Source organism: Pteropus medius, unplaced genomic scaffold (genome assembly GCF_902729225.1).
Source record: "Pteropus medius unplaced genomic scaffold, Ma_sr-lr_union100, whole genome shotgun sequence".
Lineage (NCBI taxonomy): Eukaryota > Metazoa > Chordata > Mammalia > Chiroptera > Pteropodidae > Pteropus > Pteropus medius.
Window position 1 is genome coordinate 5,743,397 of NW_024342470.1, and position 20,883 is coordinate 5,764,279.

Genomic DNA, 20,883 nt, shown 5'->3' on the forward strand with positions numbered 1-20,883 from the left:
TACCTGTCAAGTTCAATAAACTAAAACGAACTTCTAGAATGTTTTGCTTACCTTATAACCCGGACAAGTTCATGGAAAGCTTGATCTACATTCATCCTAATCTTTGCTGATGCCTCCATGTATATTACTTTCAGTTGTCGTGCTAACTGCTGTCCTTCTTCTTGTGTTACCTGAAATTCCAAGAATTGAGTTTGAGGTACAGTATTAATAATGAGACCTCTATCGAACCTTCAGCCACAGATGACACTGTTAAATCCGACCAGAGGCCAAACTGATTTGTCACGGATAAACAACACATACTGAAGACCAGCTCCACAGAGCAACTCAGAAGAACACAGAAACAAGATTTCAGTTTCATGGTTACTCAAAAAGTGTTAAGTACAACAGTGATAAATTCTGGAAAGGAAAAGTACAAGGTGCCCTGAGAATCTATAACCCTGTTGGGCAAGTCAGGGAAAGCTGGTATTCAAGCTGAGAACTAAATATAGAACATGGAGTTAGGTGGGGATGAGGTGAGGAAACAGCATGCTTGAGTGCCATGGTGGGGAACAGCTTTCCAAGTTCCAGGAGCTGAAAGACGACTAGAATGTCTGGAACATACCAAGCCAAGAGAGAAAATGACAAGAGGTGAAGATGGAGAGGAGGGCAAGCTTCAAAAGGCTTAAGATCTTCAACTCTGCATTTCCCAGAGGAGATGCTCAACAATTACGTGGGGAAAATGAACAATGAATAATAGGATCACAAGCCCTCACAATGCCTTCCTTACATTTAAGAGGTGAAGGAAGGTAGGCAAGAAAGGGTAGCAGAGCTGATGATGGATAAAATGATAAGCCAGAATAAAAAACATTAACTAAAAATAGGAAAACGTTAATTGAATATAAGTAAATACCCTATGTATTTTAAATGTAAAGGCTGAAATAGTGATAGTTACCTAAGATTAAACCACATTACATTTACATTTATATAATGGGACTTAAAATTTTAATTTCTGAAAAATGACTGTTATTGCTGTCTTTACCACAAAAGTAAACACTTGCAGAAAAGTTAAGAAAATACAGATGGGAAAAAAAGAAAAAGTTTAGGAACCTATCACCCATGGAGAACCACATTCTGCTTTTTCAATGATATACATTTTTCTCTACGAAAATAAGATCATAATTTTTGTATATTTATGTTATACCATGAAACATGCTAAATTCATTTACCTAGGTGTTCTTCTGTAAATGCCATAGACTTTTCTACATAAACAGTCATGCCATTTGCTAATAAAGACAGTTTTATTGCTTCCTTTCTGACGTGGGTGCTTTTTCTTTCTTTTCTGGCCTTACCTCACTGCCTAGAACTGCCAGTACAATGACGTCAGTGGTGAGAGGGGTACTTTTGACTTGTTTCTGATCTTAGGGACAAAGCATTTAGTCTTTCACCATTAAGTATGATTAGTTGTAGGGTTTTATTGTAGATGCCCTTTGTCCTTAGGTTAACAAAGTTCCCCACTATTCCATCTGTAAAGAGTTTTTTATCAGGAATGAATGTTGGTTTTTGCCAAATGGTTTTTTTTTTAACCTATTGAGGTCATATGGTTTATCCTTTTTAGTCTGTTAATATGGTGATTTATGTCGATTCATTTTTGTATGTTAAGTCAACACTGCATTCCTGGAATAAATCTCACTTTGAAGGATGATGCACTGTCCTTTTCGTTTCTTGTGAATTCTAGTTACTAAAAATTTATTAAGAATTTTTACATCTCATGAGAGTTTTGGACCATAGTTTTCTTTTCTTACATCTTTGTCTGGTTTTGGTATCAGAGTAATGCTGGTTTCATATAAGTTGCAAAGAATTTTTCTCTCTTCAATTTTCAGGAACAGTTTCACCAAAATTGGTTTGATATAATTCACTGGTGACTTCGACTGGGTTGGTAGTTTTCTTTGAGAAGGTTTTTACAACAAATTAAATTTATTTTATAGGTACAGTACTATTCGAGTTATCTGTTTTTTCTTGAATGAACTTTGGTAGTTTGTGCCTTTCAAGGAATATTTGTCTATTTCATCTAACTTGCTGAGTTTATCGGTATAAAACTGTTTAAAGTATTTCTTCATTATCTTTTAAATATGTATAAGACCTAAAGTGATGGTAACTTTCCCATTACTGATGTTGGTAATATGTGTCTTCTTTTTTATCTGGTCATTCTAGCCATATTTGTCACTTTGATCTTCTAAAAACCAGGTTTTTTTCCCCTATGGTTTTCTATTTTTTTATTTCATTGGTTTCTGTTCTTAGCTTTATCGTTTCCCTTCTTCTGATGAGTATGATTTTAATTTGCTTTTTCTTTTTTCTTCTAGTTTTTTAAAGGTAGAAACTAAAAAGTAATTGCACTGAGACCCCTCTTTCCTAATACAAATGTTTAGTCCTATAAATTCTCTATATACTTCTTTAGCAGCATCCCACAGATTTTGGTATGTTATATTTTCATTTTCATTCAGTTCATAATATTTTGTAATTCTCCTTTTGATTTTTATTTTATCAAGGGTTAATCAGAAGTATGCAGTTTCCCCATATGGGAAGATTTCCTAGATATCTTTCTGTTATTGATTTCCAATTTAATTCCACTGTGGTCAAAGAATATAACACTGTCTGACTAGAATCCCTTTACATTTATTGAGACTTGTTTTATGACTCACTTTCATTTCAAAAAAAATGTGTGTTCTGCTGTTGTTGGGCGGAATGTTCACTAGATGTCAATTAGGATAAGTTGTCTGATAATGTTCAAGCCATCTATAGTACTACTAATTTTCTTTCTGCTTGCTTGGTCAATTATTGAGAAAGGGGTGCTGAATTTTTTACTGTTAAATGTAAATAAGTTCATTTCTCTTCGTAGTTCTTTCAATTTTTGCTTCAAGAATTTTGAAGCTGTTATTAGGTACATGAATGTTTAGAATTGTTATGTTCTCTTGATAAATTAATCTATCATCATGAAATAATCCTTTTTCTTCCTGATAATACTCTTTGCTCTGAAATCTACTTTGTCTGATATTTACAAAGCCACTCCAACTTTTTTTTCATTAGTGCCATTAGTGTTAGAATGATGTATCTGAAGCCACCCATTTAATTTAATCTATTTGTGTCTTTATATTTAAAGTAGATTTCTGGTAAAGTCTTGTATTTTTTATCCAATCTGACAATGTCTGCCTTTTAAGTGAGGTGCTCACACTATTTACATTTAATGTGACTACTGATACAGCTGAATCAACCTGAAATTGTTTTCTATCCATCCTATTTGTTCTTTGTCCTATTTATCCTTTTTCTGCCTTCTTTTGGGTTAATGTACTGTTTTTTTATGATTCTATTTTATCTCCTTGGTTGGCTAATGTACTATGCATCTATTATGTTATTTTAATGATTGCTTTAGAGTTTATAATATACATTTTTCACTCATCAGTCTAATTCAAATGCTATTATACCAATTCATGTATAGTTTAAGAACCTTATTACAAGAATGTTTCTTCCTCACGCCCTTTTATTTTTATTATCTTTTACTTCACAATACATTGTTATTATTTTTGCTTTAAACATCCAATTGTGTCTTAAAGATATTTAAATAACAGTAAAAGTAATCCATAGTTGCCCACATCATTTTCATTTCCAGTGCTCTTCATTTCTTTATATAGATCCAGATTTCCATTTGATATCACTTTCTTTCTTTTCACCTTTCTTGTAATGCATAGGTTGGCTGGTGATGAATTCTTTTACCTTTTACATACCTGGGAAAAGTCTTTATTTTACCTTCACTTTTGAAATACATTTTTAGTGGGTATTGAATTCTAGGTGATAGTTTTTCCTTTCAGTACTCAAAAAATGTTGTGCCATTATCTTCTGACTTGCATAATTTGTGAGAAAAAAATGATGACTATCGTCATCTTTATTTTTGTTCCTCTGGGTATTTTTCAGATTCTCTCTTTATTGCTGGTTTTAAACAACTTCTTTATAATGTACCTTGTTGTAATTTCTTCATATTTCCTATGCTCAGAGTTTGTTGAGCTTCCTGGATGTACGCATTTATAGTTTTCACCAAATCAGAAAATTTTCAGCCATTATTTCTGTTAATCTCAGACATTGTAGATTTAATTTCCAAAAGTCTTATTTTGATCTTTTTACATCTTCCATGTCTCTACTTAATATATTCAGTCTTTTCTCTAGCTTCCTGAACATATGGAATATAGTTATAACTGTTTTAATGTCTCTGTTCACTAATTCTATCATCTGTGTCATTTCTGGGTCTATTTCTATTTCCTGTTTTTTTCTCCTTATTATGTCATAGTTTTCTGCTTCTTTACGTGTCTAGTAATTTTTGAGTGGATGCTTGCATACTGGATTTTTTACCACTGGGTTTGGGATAGTTTGTAGTCCTACAAATATTTTGAGCTTTCTTTTGAGATGAAGTTATTTGGAAAGTTTGATCCTTTTTGTTATACAGTACCAGAACAGCATTTGGTCTAGGGCTAACCTTGTCCCGCTATTGAAATAAAACCCTTCTGAGCGCACTGCCCAGTACCTCAAGGATTATGAGGTTTCCCACTCTGGCTGGTCAGAATATGAATTATTTCTGACTCTATTTGAGCTCAAGGTATTTTTTCCTCTAATCTTTCCAGGTAGTTTGTTCTCCTAATTTAATTTCCCATTCTCAAAATTCAGCAACCTCATTAATACCATGAAGTTATTACATTAATGCATATACATCTTACATAGCAGTTTATACCCTGTTGTGTTTCAAAGGGTGGGAGGTAGGTTCTATATAGCACTGGTATATTCAAGTTTATGTAAGTTTTAAATTACTCTTCCTCTCTTTAAAACAGCGTATGTACCATAAGGCCTATATGGTTTTGAAATATAACTCAGTCAAATCAAGCAAGCAATTAACAGTAAGTAAGGAAGCCAAGTAAGAAAAGAAAGCTTCTCGAAGATAACAATTTAGAAAGGACAATTTCTATTTTTAAAAAACCTGACATGGTAAATTCCTTAGTATAGAAATATCATGTTGTCACAAATTCTGTTCCTTCTTCCTGGTATGTTACCCCTTCTCTGCCAACTCTATACTCTTGTTTCTTACTAATACTTCAGGACTCAAGCAATTGGAAATGTCCCCACAGTACTGATGCTGTTTTAGAACAGCACCCCAGAGTCCCCGTCACACTCTACTGTGACCAGTGACAAAAGCCTTAGCTCACTATGCTACACCACAATTTTTGGTTTTGTTTTCTCGTTTATGTCCTTTGTAGCAAGGGAATAAGGCATATTTGTCTTTGTATATCCAGAGTCTAGAAGAGTGCATAGTAGTTAACTAAATAAACATATAGTAATGTGTATGACCAATCAAACAAGTACATCTTGAAGTAAAAGATGATATAGGAAAAACATTAAAAATAAATATTTGAGACAGGTCGATCTCAACAATTCATTTTATTCATATAAATTTGACTGGGGGAAAAAACGTATGTCCTTAAAATTTTTGCTATTTGTCTTTCTGCTCAATTATTCGTCAAAAAGGTAGCTTGATCTATCCCTCCTGTACAACGTAATCCAGCCAGAGGGGAATAGCAAATGACCTATCTTTATACATAGTTAGAAAATTAACAAATTAATGGTCTAGATGATAAAACAATCCTACTGCTAAGACTGTTTATGTGCTTCACTTATTTATTTTTAAAGCATGGTCTCACATCACTGTCTTCGAAGAATCAAGAAAAGTTTGTACAACTCCATTTCTGGTCAAGAACTCTCTAACCATATATAGAGTTGCTGTCGAGCTCACTAGTGTGGCCTAATTCTAACTAAGAAGCAGAATAGCATTGCTACCACCAAAGCAAACAAAAGTGAACAAAAAGAACACCACATGGAACGAATCCACAGCATTGTGGAGCCAGAAATCAACAGAATATTGAAAGCTCAGAAACGAGGATTTCCAAGAGGCTCCCAAACACAGAGAATTTTATAAAGAAGCAAATACTCAGCCTTATTCCCTGTGTATTCTGATTTAGGAAGTCAGAACCCTACCTAGAAATGTTGTGTTTTAAACAACCAAGGTGAATCTCACGCAACAAATTCACTGATCTACATTTGGGAACTCTCAGTGGGATTTCAAAGGCGCAGATGAATATTAGCAGAAATCTACAACAATATGAGCTTATCTATTCTTATATATTTCCAAATAGAGAAAAACAAGAGTAGAAATGATAAGAGCAATGTTATTAATCAAACTGGTTTTGATTGGAACAGACCACAACATTTGTAATACTCATGGAGGGATATGTCCAGTAAATGAATAACCTAAGTTTACAGAACCAAAACTTGTTTTTCAAAAATACTTATTATGTAGAAAGAATCATCATATTAATATCACATGTTGATGCACTGATGCCTTGATTCATTCATTTAGCAAATATTTATTGAGTGCATATCTTTGTTCTAGTGCTAAGGATAAAGCATGAACAAAAACAATCAGTGGAACTGAGAAGCCCTAAACACACTTGCTTCCAGTCAACGGTTCACAAACCGTTTAGATGCCAGCAAAGCACAAACAGATAAGGCTAGAAGACCTGTACTCTAATGTTTAAGGGGGAAGAGTTCTTTTTCCTGGGAGGCTGCAGGGGCACATTGTGGTCCAGGTACCAACAGATAGAAGGAGTAGGGGTTAGTATGATTATTAAAAGTGTAATTGCTATTTAAGAGTAAAAAGGCTAGTAGCCAGAGAAAGTCCAAAGGATCACAGTCCAAAGACGAAGACAGAAAAGAACAAGCTAGAATAACAACTATGAGCAAGCCTGACTGGTTACTAAAGACCTAGAGATGACCAAAAAGTAAGCATTTCTACAGTGGAAAGAAGTTTTTATGGGGGTCCCTGGGGCCTGTCTAGGCTCAGCTGGTAGAGCAATTAAGGGTGCCAAGACATGATAGAACATCACCTTTAATTCTGAAAAGACTTTAAAAAGGTAAAAACCTGTACTATAGCATCTCAATTTCAAATGTACTGAGTCTGGCCCTCAAGGCATATTTGCCTTCGTACAGCTCCAAACCCTAAGACATCCAGGAGCGATAAGGAGATGAGGAGGAGCCAACAAAGGGCACAGCAGGAGAGGAGTGCTTCAAAAAGGAGAATGTGAGCAAATGTGTCAAATGTCACGAATATCTATGTAAGTGGTGACCTTGACTGAGGCACTGCATGCCTGAAGTCAGGGCTAGCAAGAATGGCAGGAAAGAAAGTGGAGAAAGCAAGTGGAGATAATGCTCTTAAGGCATTTTGCTATTGAGGAGGAGCAGCAAAAAGACACTGAGAGAGGAATGTGAGATTAAGAACAAATTTTTGCTATAGTTACTTTTTGTTTTAAGGATGACAGCCAGTGTAGCATGTTGTCTGCCGATGGGAATGATCACGGAGGAGAGAAATGGAACAACTAGAATGGAACAATTGCTGGGGTGATGCCCATGAGCTGGTGAGAAGGAACAGGACCCAGTGCTACTGGAGGGGTTCGTCACAGAGAGGTGAGCGCTTTGTCCATGTAAGTGGAGAGAGGAAGACTTGACGGTTAGTACACATAAAGGTGGAAACATGTAGAAATATCTCAGTGAAGTAGAAAAATGTCACTCATCACAAACTCAGAGTAAGGAAGGGTAAGAAAGAGTTGTAAGTTTAAGAATGTGAAAGTAAATAACCATCCAAACAAGTAGGAAATGAATGGACTAGGGAAATGTAACAGGATTTTCAGTTGGCACTAAAGGCTCACATGATGGCGGTGGTCATGACTTTAAATGAAAAATTTTGTAAACCTATGGTATAAAACAAGACCAAAGTGCCACAGTATGGAAACCACGTGCCAAAAACTGGAAATCTTCAATGTACAGACAAATTAAAAATAACTCATACAGCCCCTTTGCCCCAACCAATCATGGCAAGGCCTGCTTCATTCTGGTGGCACATGCTTCCCTCCTATCCCTAATCTGTCACCACCTACCCTATAGGAGACCTCCGCATCACCCCAGCCCTCCGACCTATTCCTTTACTTGAGCTACCACGATGAAAATTTTGAGAAAATCTATATCGACAGTCAGGGCAGATGCATCTGGGCGTGGGGTGGAAGTTACGGTGAGACAGGGAGAAGAACCCCTTGTTCTCCGCACAGCTACTTTGCCATTACTTCCCAGATCCAAAAGTATGTTAAGTCTTTCTGGTAGTAGAAAAGACGGAGAAGAGCAGTAGACAGGATCTACTGAGCAACGTTTAATAAATATAAGTAGGTTCAGAAATCCTGAAGAAAATGGCCCAAGGAAATAAAAAATAAAATTTAAAAATAGATGGACTGCCTACTCCAGGTTTAAGATATGAACAATGCCATATTCTAAATTATTTCTAACAGTTTACACTAGTCTGAAATAAAGATAAATTTTTTCACCTTAACTTTTCATTATTCAGATTTGAAAGACCTAGCGGTAATATTTATTCTATATCAAGTATCGTCAGTAAACATTTCTAAATCTTAGCATTAGAACAGTAATATCATTCTCTTAAGTCTATGTTTTAAACCTGGTATACCTTCAACAAAATTTTACAAATACAACACACGAATCGAAGGTTGTGTTTTAAATAGTTAACTACAAAAAGGAATCTGTCCTCAATGCTGTTTATCAAGCAATTTTTCCTGATGTTTGTATTTTTCAAACAAAATCTTAAGAATCTGTTAACAGAAGTTATATATACACATAAAAAAAAAAAAAAAAGACTTAAATACCAGCAAAGGTTAGAAAACAATTTAAACAATTACATTCCAGATGTGGGGTAGAGGCTAAAGGCCTAAAGGAGATAAAGACACAAAAAGAACCCCCAAATAATGTAGAGCCTGTATTAATTTACATCTGATCTTGTTCCTCTCACCCACAAAAAGGTGAGTGAACAATATATATCCTCCAATTTTTTAATTTAATGTGAAATAAGTGGGTAAAGAAACAAGTGAGTATAAACCAGTCTGCAACTAAATACTAAAAATGCTATTTTCTTACAGGTTACTGGTGTTAAAGCCAGCCAATGTGAAGAATTAACAAAAAATTCAGTCATTAATAGGACTTAGGAAAAATTCAAATACTGTAATTTAAATTGAAGCTATCTCTAAATGAAGGTAATTTAGCATTAACACTGAATAAATTAGGCCTTTAGGGGTAACTTTAAGATTATCTAACTAGAGTTTTGGATGTTGCCCAAGAAATTATAACATGTGAATGGAACTGGTACAAATACTTGCAGGCTTATAGAATCCACTGAAGTTCTGTGCAAAAATATGTGAAAATTTAATTTCCTCACATCTACTTCCTTTTCATGTCTTATCTAGTGTGATTTCTATAAAACCTAGTGTGTCAAACTCAGCAGCTTTTTTGATCATGGCACTTTGTTTCATTAAATACATCCATTCAGTTATATAATTATAAATAACTGGTTTCACAAATGCAAAATTCCTTCTCACCTGTCTTTGATGATCCAGATCTGCTTTATTACCAATTAAAATCATTGGAAATTCATCACGATCCTTTACTCTGAGAATCTGTCTTTGAAACTTATAGATTTCTTCAAAACTAAAAACACAAAAACAAATTTATCAGTTTGGCTAAGTACCAGCACATCCCATGCCCCATTTAGAACTCTATTGCTTTTTCTTTTTCTATAAAAACAAGAAAATACAAATTCAATAAACTAGTGACATAGACATGAAGAGCAGATCTACATTTAATACTGGTACAAACCTGCCTCTGTCTGTGACTGAAAAGACCAACAGGAAACCCTCGCCAGTTCTCATATACTGTTCTCTCATAGCTCCAAACTCTTCTTGTCCTGCTGTATCCAGAACTAAAGAAAAAATAATATATGTAATTGCATTCGTGTTTGTATTTCATAAATGGCTTCCCCTCAAGGTCAGGCCCAAAATTCTTAGTAATAAAGAAATGGCATTGCCCTCTTAGTACTTTATTCTCTGTACTAGAAACAAATATATTCTAATGGCAGACAGTTTCAGAGTTATCTTCATCAGCGCAGGTTGATTTTATAGTTAGAATACATTAGCATACCAATTACAAGGTTAAAAATATCTAATACATCTAGGCAGATGGAGTCAGATAACTTCTAAAGTCATTTGGATGTTTTATCTCCTCCATGGAAAGAAATAAAAATATAAATTCAAAAAAAGAAATTGTGGTCTACCCCCCAAATACCATACTTAAAGTGCAGGTGCTAAGGTATTTCTTGACTCCTGTGAATGAAACAAGTGTACAAGTTAAAAAACAAGGCTTTCTTTTATGGAGAGGTGAAATGTTTGCCGCGCACAAAACATTATTTGCTAAAGCCTCTGTGTTACAAATCCTAAGCAAGTTAAAAGATAGTGAAGCTCTTCTTTATTTGCTTCACTCATTTTGAGCTTCACCAAAGTGTAGTTAGACAAGAAAAAAATCCTTCTATGTTCTAAATTAAAATTACAGAGGCCATGAGAGGCAGAGACAGAACAGTAAGCCTGTTGTTAATAGCTGTGGACCAGCTCTGACAAAAGACTGCTCACATTCCTGTATGTCTGTTGAAATTTAAGATTAATTTCCAGGTGGCTATTTCTGCGATTATCCAAAAGAGAATAGCCATGCCACTGGATACCTCACCCCTCCACTTCAACCCCTTCTCATCAACACATGACTCTTCCAATCTGCTGTCCCCAGCTAATCCACAGGAGCTGACACTTCCTCCTTGCGGGCTCTGCAGGGCCTATCCCAGAACTAGCACTTCTTCCCCTTCTCCCATCCCTTTTGTCTAGAGCTAATGAAAATCCTTTCAAGAATGGCTTACATCGCCCCACCGCCCCCCAACACACATACAACCTGATGTATACAAATGCTTGCAGAACTCCATCCAGGACAATGGATATTAGCTTTTCATACCTGGCCATCTTCTTTTTTTCCTAGCAATGATCTAATAAACTCTTTTAAAAAGACTTCCAGTGGTGGAAGTTCAAATTTTTGATTTAACAGTAGACACTGAAACCTCACATTTTTTCCCAAATGTCACAATAAATACAACTTTAACAAGTTACAATGACATGACTAGTTTCACAAGAACAATCCAATTACTGTTTTACATTATATTTACTGAGGAATAGTTAAATTGCAAATATGCAGATTTATCAGTCAAAACTAATGAAAGAGGTGGGCTTATATTTAAGATCGTCTAATTATATTTAACCTAGAAAAACACCAGAGCTTAGTTTTTGAAAACATGATATGTAAATCATCAAATAAAGGATAGATTGCTTACTGTCTAGCCGGGCTGCTCTGTCATCTATCACACACTGCTTTGTGTAGGAATCCTCGATGGTTGGGTCGTAATCCGTCACGAAATAGGACTGTAAGAAAAATTACCTCATTTTAAAATTTATATTAACTTGCGTATTCAAGTAGCAATGTACCTTTATCAAATCCCACGTATCCAGAATTAATCAAAATATTTTCATTATCTTAAGGTTTCTCCTACTATATCAATTCCTCATTAAATGAAGTCTATTCAGAACAACTTCCAAGTGGAGAAAAAGAACTAAATATCTCTGAATTTTCATATCCAAAACATCCAAGACTGTGAAAGGTCAACTGCAGCTGTTTTAGTTTTCATAATTAACTTACATATTACCTAAAAATCTAGATCTCAAGAAAAACACGGTAAATTCTAATTCAAGTCTATTAGCATCAGTCTTAAGAACAAAGTAGTTTGAAACTAATGGAGTCAAGAAAAAGGCCTGGAAGGGTCCAGTCCCTTCTTCTTTTCTCCCCTTTTCTCACACCTTGTCTTAGTCCCCCTTTCAGTTGCCTTGGATATTATCATAAGGAACTTGACTTCAGGATTTTCTCATTTGCAGGGATCTCAAACTTACTCCTTCACTGATATTTTCGTGGGTTTTTTATCTTAATTCCTATTTCCCTCTTCTTCTCTTAGCACAGCCTCTCAACTGTTATCTTCTGAAATTATCACCAGAAGGAAAGACAGTGCAGGTAGCAGAGTAAGAAGGGAAGAATCTTAACCAACCACTTAAATGTCTGTGTATTACAATTCACATTTTAAAAAAGGTTTAGAAACAGCAACAAGAATCTAAGATTACTTATTTCCCCCTTTTTGCAGAAGAGCACTAACTAGGATACTGACATCATCCTTCCTTTGTTCTGAGAATCTCCTTTGCTCTCCCTCTTGCCTGACTTTCTCCAAGGTTTTCCCACTGACTCCCACTGAGGGAATGACTTGGAGGAAGCCAGCTTAAAGCTAAGAACCAATGCCAAAGACGTTTGGCCATTCTTTAGACAAAGATTCCTGGAAGCTGAACCTGCCTGGCTCCTGGGACGCAGTATTCTTAAATGACAACTCCCAGAATGGTGACCTATGCAAACACCAGAAAGCCACTCAGAAGCAGGCATTCAGAATAGGACAGTAAAGAAATCTCTGATTTGGGGAGGGCCATGTGAGAAAAAAAGAGAATACTGATCTGCCTGCCACCATGCCTTACTATTTATTTCATTTTTGAAGGACATCTTCCTCATTTATATTTTAGGATTAACTTTAATCATATAATTCAGTATCTATAATCCTATTTCTCTTTTGATGTTTTCATTTAAATGCCTGATTTATTAAACAAAGTCTAAAAAAGAAACATTTACCAACAAGAGCAGCTTCGAGTAGAAAGCCATTTCCATCACCACTCCCATCTCCATTTAAAAATAAACAGATATCAAAAAAAACCCTGAACTCACTTTTTGGCACCCACTCATCTTCAAGAGGTAAATACAATCGGCAACAATATTCTTTGTACCCACTGAACAACTTTAAACTGCAGTCTTTTACCAAGTTAGATAAAGCATGCTGTTTATATCTTTTTAAGATTAGTTTCCTGAAATTTGTTTCTCCACAGCAATCAGATACCTCTTGCCATGCCTTCATCTTATAAAACTTGAATTTCATTGAATATTCCCTGTTTATTCCTAAATGTGTTAAAATGTACCCCACTGGGAGGTCCCACTTTGTCTGAAAACGTAATGAACAAATATTAAATAATATTTTTTCAAATGTCCAGGTCATACAAAATAGCTAGAATTCTTTCAATGTAACGGAGGATTTTTTTGCATTGAGACCAAATTAAGACATTTATAAAAGACGGTTTAAGCAACTGTGAGGGCAATTATAAATTGTTTTTCCTTTTAGTGGCTATGAAAGTTTCATATTTCTCTGGATGTCTTAGCTCTTGAAACACACTCTTAATGTAAGAATTTTGCTACTTTGCTAACACTGGCAAGACAAATTAATTGCTGGAATTTCTGGATATTTAGGTCCACATTTCATCTTCGTTGTGTTCTGTTTTCCAAATTTGTCTGTAGAACCCATCATCTTCTTGCTATATGTAAATTTTAAAGAGTCATCCTCATTGAAAGCATCTTCTTCCCTCATAAAGATCCATCCTAAAGGGCATCATTCCAGGCCTGACTGTCACAGAATCAAAGACTCCTTTTCCTCACATAATTCTAATAAGCTACAGGTCAGAAAATGCCTAAAAAGAGCATTCATCATGTGCAGGTAACACAAAGATATGACATTTCTGTTACTTAAAGCTGGATACCAAATATTTGAGGCAGCAGACCACTAACAAGAGATCAAGCTCTGGTGACGGACAATCCTGGACTGAATTCCAACTGCTACTTCCTAGCTGTGGAACCTGAGACAAATTACTTTAGCATCTGTAAAATAGGACAGTAACAAAATCTGGTGGAGCAGATAAAATGAAGTAATGCATATAAAGTACCACAGTGCTCATGATTAATAAACCTTAACTTTAATAATTGTATTATTTTTGTCACATGGTTAGGTGGTATGAACTAGTGTTTCTATTCAAGTATAAAGACTTGCTAATCCCAGGAACAGCTGTAATCATTCCAATCCTCCTTATACCACAGACCAACCATGGAACTTGGTATCCAAAATGTTGTGAACCAAGATAAAAGCTCCCTATCTGGGGTTTTGGGAATATTTTCTGGATCTAAGCTATAATTGTATAGGTATATACATATGTAAAAATTAATCAAGCTGTACATTTAAGGTGTGTGCAATTTTTTGTACAATACTAATTACACCTCTATAAGTTACATAAATTAATAGTTTCATTAAATGGTTCCCTTGTTGTTTCTAGGATTCAAAGTATGCAAAGCCTTCTAGTTTGATCTGTGCTGTTCATCATGCAATTTTTCACTTCTTGAAATCCTTCACCAATTGTTCTTGCTCTCTTGGTTTCATTCATTTGGTTGACGATTATTTATGCAACATCACAGGGACAAGGTCACAGAGCCCACTGCTCTTTGCACCACATCCAGTAACTACACTGTCATTAGAGACAAGGGAACAGGAGTGTTAAATGGATTGGTCAAAGAACAGAAACAGCGTGAAATGCCAATACTAAACTTGTTCAGAAGGTAACAAAATGTAAGGGGTTAACTCTCCAGTCATGCTCAGGAACTATGTGTACATTCACTTATAAACGTGGAGCCCCAGCAATTTGCCAGAAAACAGACTCTTTCCTTAAGTTGGAAAAAGTTACCAACCACAGTCCGGAAACGACATCCTGTAGCAGAAGGCAAGAAAAATAAAAAGTAAAAAATAAACAAGCACAGCATTGCAATGTGGAAGATATAAGAGGTTCAGCAAAGGGCAGGAAAGAAGAATGGACTGAAGAGTTCAAGAAAACATAATTAAGGGGGAAGGGAGGGAGGGGAATAATGTGCTTTCTTGGAATCACAGAAAAAAATGAATGGAGAAGGATCCTAGCCAGAAAGAAAGGGAATATCTCCTTTCAAAAGGCAGGATGCCTTCCAGGTAGTAAGAAGGGCAAATGGACCTAAATCTCTTTAAGGTTGTTAGGAGTTATAGAGAAAAGTTTCAGATTAGGGGAAGCTATCCCATTCAGACAGGGAGATCTATTTCCCCTGATAAAATCTGGTCTGGGTAAGGCTGTGGAAAGCTCTTAATAACCCAAGAGTGGTATGCTGTGATAACAGGAATATTACTCCTGATTTATACGCCACTAGATCACACAACGGGAGCTCTGCTTGGCCAAAGAGAATTGCCAACTCACTACCTTCCCATTCGAAGAAGCTGTCGTAAGGAAGAAAAGGGGAAAGGAGAGGAATGAGAATGAGCTGATGAAATTCTACATTCAGTGAGCAAGAGTGACTGACAGTTCACTTTCTCCTGCCACCAAGCTACTGGTGAAAGTGTAGTTCCCAGGCACTGCCACAGAGCGGTGCCTGGTCTATGTACCGAGACAGGTGATTAATTTATTAGAGATTAGGGTAAACTCAATAAATCCAACACACTGGTTAAACCCAACCTCCTTGCATATAAAAAGAACAGGAGGTGAGATCTGCCACTGAAGAGTTATAAACAAATGTAAACGGAGCATTTGAGAGCACAGCACAATTCTCAGGAGAGTCTCAGGAGTCCTCTAAAAACACGGGTGTGCAGACAAGGGAAGGGAAACGGAGAGAGCTGGGGAAGGAAACAGATGGAACCGCATGGAAAAACCTTGGTAACTGCTGAATCTGGGTAATGTGTATATACAAGTGTATGTTATGCTATTCTCTCTACTTTTGCATAGGTTTGACAATTTTCATATAAAAATTACATGGTAGCATGTAAGTACTACAGAAAAGATCAAATCAAGGGAAGAAGGGACGCTTTTTAACTCTGAGCTTTCACCTCATTCTACTCAAAACCAACACACCTAGAAGCCTAAATTTTTTTTCTTCATCAGAATATTTTCCAGTTTTCTTCATATTTTATTTTTCACTTTTATTGTCCATCCTTTCCCCCACCCAACTAGAATGTAAACTCTATGACGACAGAGATTTTTATCAGAAGTACAGTGCCTTGCTTAGTATTAAACAGCAAATCACTGGCAGAGCCAGCACTAAAATCAAAGTTTTCAGGCTCTTTGGCCAATGCTCTTGCTTTATTTACTCTGTTTTTCTAGGGTTAAAGCGCATTCATCCTCATCCTCCACTCTTTCCACTTCTCCCATAAAAAAAAAAAAAAGGGAGAGGGAGAGGGAGAAAGAAAGAAAGAGAGAAGAAAGAAAGATGCCCTCGACCACAGGAACAGCAGCCATCTTTTATTCAGTGTTTACCATGTGACAGCAGTTTATAACATTACATTTTATTACATGATACATACGGTAATTTTCACAACATGGCCATGAGAACCTCTTACTGGTCCACATCGTCTTCTAGGTGGCCATGCACAGAATCCCTTTTTAGAAGGCTTTAAGCTGGTTCCATTCATAAGCTCAGAGAAACAAACACTACTGACTTTCAAAGTTCAGAGTGCTAACCATACAGCCCTCTTTCTTTCTCTCTGCTCTGCTACCAACCCACAGATTCATATACTAATCCTTATGCTCCCCAAACACAAGGGATACATGCCAAGTTCTCAGAATAATTCTTTTAGAGCTTCTCCATCACCTGGCTCCAATCAATGAAGGAGATGTAAGAAAAGCATCCTCTCCTCTCTGCTCTGTGTGGAGGCATGACATACTAACAGGTCTCTAAAAACATCATCTCGGAACCCTTAACTCCTCCACACTTTTATTTCCTGGAGATAAGGTATGAGCTAAATGTGCAAAACCAATATAAGGCCACTTTCTATGCACACCTTTGGGATGTAAGGGTAACTTGGAAACTATTACTTTTATTCTCAGCCTTCGGGGCTTCAAGAGAAACTAAAATAGGTTAGAGTTCCAGTTAAAATCCAGTTATATATGTCCGAATAGATGTGAAGTTTTCAAGGCGTATCTCATACTTTCTGGAACGTCCTTGGAGTTAAGCAAGGTACCATGCGCATAGATAGAACCTCGAAATATTGCCTGTTGGAAAACCCAGTTATATGAGGATAGCAATGGGGAGTTAGGAATTAATTTCCTAGAGCACAATAAGGACCTGGTTAGCTATCAGCAGCTTCTATTTGCTAAAAGAAGAGCAGTGCAAATTCCTCTGGTAACACAAGAGAAGACTGCAGCCACTTTGGCAGCTGTGAGCCAGAGCCCAGCTCTTCCTGGTGTCACTTTTTAACAGCAGCTGTCAAGTCACAGAGAATCTTTGTTCCCTGTAACACCCTCTCTTATTTTTATATCAAATGTTTCCAATATGCTTCATATTCCTTCACTCAAGTACTTATTTTTTTCCTGACTGAAATTAGCATTTCATTTCATCTAAAATGTATAATTACAGAGATCTCCATAATTTATCCTCCGGAACTCTAATGCGGAAAAATAAAATCTACACTAAGTCTAGTAATCTTTTTCGTGTCTTTCTAACAAAATTTAGGGCTTCATGTGACTTCTATGCAATCTCAGTAATGATATGTACACCTCATGTACAGTATTTGGTTGCAAATCAATGAGCATGGCATGCAACAAGAAGTACAGTACAAAATCAACTTACAAACTGGTTCTATTACAAAAGTTTATTTCTAAGTCAGTTATACGGTGCTCATTTCCCCAAGGAAAAATCTGTGTTTAGGTCCCAGGCCAGACCACAAAAGCTACCATCAAAAATATGGTCCTGAGCCAGTATTAACCCTGAGTTCTAACCTCTGAAGTAGAGTCATTTGGCCCAAGAAGAAATGGGAAGAGGATTTTGTTTCCTTTCCCAGAATATGGAGCCAGCCCTAAGCGACACTTATGAGAAGCAAAAGCTCATCTCTGGGGCGCCTCCTGCACCCCATCCTGCTCATCCTGCTCCGCTCCCCGCCACTACACTCTTGCTCTACCTTTAGCCTCCTTCTGAAAACATTTTAGGTACAAAACCAATGTTCCTTCCACTCTCCTATTAAAACTAACAATTCCCTCAAGAAAGCTTGATCTCACCCAGAGGCATGAGGTGGAAAATTATCAGTCCAAATTAGAGCATGCTACAGGATGAGACAGCTCACCCCTATACTTCAAGCAATGCTTACTCTTCTAAAAATCTAAGTTCTAAACCAAAACAAATCCTTAGTAACATTTTCAGCCAGGTATGAAAGAAAAAAGCTTCAGACTCTGAAGGGGAAATTATTGAGAGGGTTAACCACCATTTCATGTCAGCGCCCCAAAGGGAGCCTTTCTTACTCTTCACGGCTTTTTCCCTTCCAAACCCACAGGCTTTAAAAAGAAAGAAGAGAAAGGTTTTCCTCTTTCTTCTTTCCCCTCCCCTCCACAGCCCTACTGCAGCTTATAAAACTAACCTATTGGGTGAACAAGATCACACAAAAATGTTTAGCTCATAATACCAGTGAAGCAATTTTGAAAACTGTCCCCATGAGGAAAGGGGCCCTGCAGCGGCCAGACACTACATACGCACAAACTGTTTGTACGTAAGACGAGCTTAACTCAGGAACTAGATAATCATTCGCTATTCTTATATACAAACCACTTGTAAGAAAAAAGCTTAACTCGGGGACTGCCTACATAACTACACATTCACCCTTTAGAGTTGGCATAACATTTAGAAACCATTAAGCAACAATAAGCCAGCGGCCTCCATCATGTAGCCTGGAGAGCCATTTCCCTTGTTTGACCTGAAAAGTTATTTGTTTGCTCTCATCCTCCAATTACTGTAGTCTTATTACAAACATAACACGTGAAGCCTAAATGAATTTTAAAGATAAGAATTAACAAATTTTTTAAAGCATAATGATGACTGGCACAGACGGAAGTAATAAAGAGAGGGCCATGTAAGCCTAACTGTGTATGATATGTGGACATTAAAAAATATTTCACACCATCGCCATGGGAAATTTGAGTGAATCCTGACATTCCCTTTTTCACATCAAATCACAGTTTTTATTGTCTTTGAGTTCTCTCCCTGACTGAACCTTTCACTCCTAGGGAATTTCCATATCCACTCCATCCTTTCCACCTTGATAGCTATTACCTTAGTTATGTCAGCCTTCCTTACCTCCACCTCATGTAGGCCACAGATGCCTAAACACATGCATTAGATGCAAAAGACGTCCCTGACCTCTAGGGCACACAACGTACAGGCTTAACCTAGGTCCTATCTATGTATCCTTCCTCCCTATGTATCCTTCCTCAGGGTCTTCCTCTCACTGGGGTCGCCTAGGTCCTCTCTACAGGCTCAGCCCCACCACACAGACCTCCGGGTCAATACTTACTTCAGGAAGGAAGCAATTCAACCATTACAAGATCAACATTCAGAGTCTCAGCATTGTTAGCTTTGCTATTCATCTGACCTTGGCATGATACTACGATGCTGATAACTGTTTCTGTTTTATTCCCAAACCTCAATTATCACCATTTCTCCTCCCTTTTCTCAAGGACTTTCCCAATCAACATGTATTCCAGCCCTTATAATTTGGCTCCTTCTGCTCTGAACCTTTTTCTTACACTAATAATATGCAAAGTAATCCCGGTCATTCCTAGAACCAGGGCCTCATTGTTGTTTGTTTTTAAGAGCATTATTGGGATATAACTTACATACCACAAAATTCACCCTTTAAAGTTTACTATTCAATAATTTTTATTCACAAGGTTATGTAACCACCATCAGCATCTAATTCCAGAACATTTTCACCACCTCAAAAAGGAATCCCACACCCACTAGCAATCATTTACCCTTCACCCATCCCTCCCATCGATAGGGACACTAAACCACTAATCTACTTTCTGTTTCTATAGGCTTGCCTGTTTGGAGATTTTTCAAAGAAATGGAATCATACAGTATGTAGTCTTTTGTGTCTGGCTTCTTTCACTTAGCATAATATTTTCAACATTCATCTATGTTGTAGCCTGTATCACTATCTCATCTCTCATTCCTTTTTGTGATATGCCATCATATGAATATACCATACTATATTCATCCATTCATTGGGTAATGAACATTTGGGTTGTTTTCAGCTTGGCTTCTATGAACAATGCTGCCATGAACATTCATGTACAACCTTTTGTGTTAACATGTTTTCGTTTTTCTTGGCTACATACCTTGTAGTGGAATTGTGGGATCATATGGTAACGCTACGTTTAACTTTTTGAGGAACTGCCAGACAGTTTTCCAAAGTGGCTCTGCCGTTTTACATTCCCATCAGCAGTGTTTGAGGGTTCTGATTTCTTGATATCCTCGCCAACACTTGTGACTGAACATCTGTCTTTTTTATTCTAGCCATCCTAGTGGGTGTAAAGTAATATCTCCTTGTAGTTTTGATTGGCATTTCCCTGATGGAATGTTGAGCGTCTTTTTACATGTTTATTGGCCATTTGTATACCTTTTTTGGAGAAAAGTCTGTTCAAATCTTTGCCTACTTTTAAAGTAGGCTGTCTTTTTATTGTTGAGTGTAAGAGTTCTTTATATATTCTGGATACAAATCCCTTATCGGATATGTGATTTGCAAATATTTCCTCCCATAGTCCCATTATTTAAAATTTTTCTTACCATAAATTAGTACTCAGTTCCTAAATCTCAACCTTTGGCCAAAGTCCTATTACTCACCAACAATATACCATAATTCTAACTTCCATATGCTCAGATTTGTGGGTAACATCTGCTCCTGTGCTCCATCAACCAATTATACTAACCTCCCACTATGTGGTGGATCTGCTGTGCTCACTGCCTGCCTAGAACAATACTTGCTCTACCCAGTCTTCTAACTCACTCATTCACCACCACCCCAATCCTACACTTTCCCTCATCAAACTGAACTTCTCTGCCTGTACCATGCCCTAGCTCAGTTCACTTGTGCCAGTATTGGGAATCACCTTACTTCATTGAATCTAAGATGCCATTAATTGTAAGACC

General features: G+C 36.8%; 1 protein-coding gene across 1 annotated transcript in view; it reads right to left on the reverse strand.

The window, feature by feature from the left end:
- Positions 1-20,883, reverse strand: part of RRAS2 (RAS related 2) — a 62,685-nt gene that overhangs the window by 3,152 nt on the left and 38,650 nt on the right. The window contains exons 2-5 of the mRNA XM_039863656.1: positions 11,330-11,417; positions 9,781-9,883; positions 9,504-9,612; positions 52-170 (exon numbers count right to left, since the gene is read on the reverse strand). Coding sequence (XP_039719590.1) covers positions 52-170; positions 9,504-9,612; positions 9,781-9,883; positions 11,330-11,417 — 419 coding nt within the window. The remainder of the gene's footprint in view (positions 1-51; positions 171-9,503; positions 9,613-9,780; positions 9,884-11,329; positions 11,418-20,883) is intronic.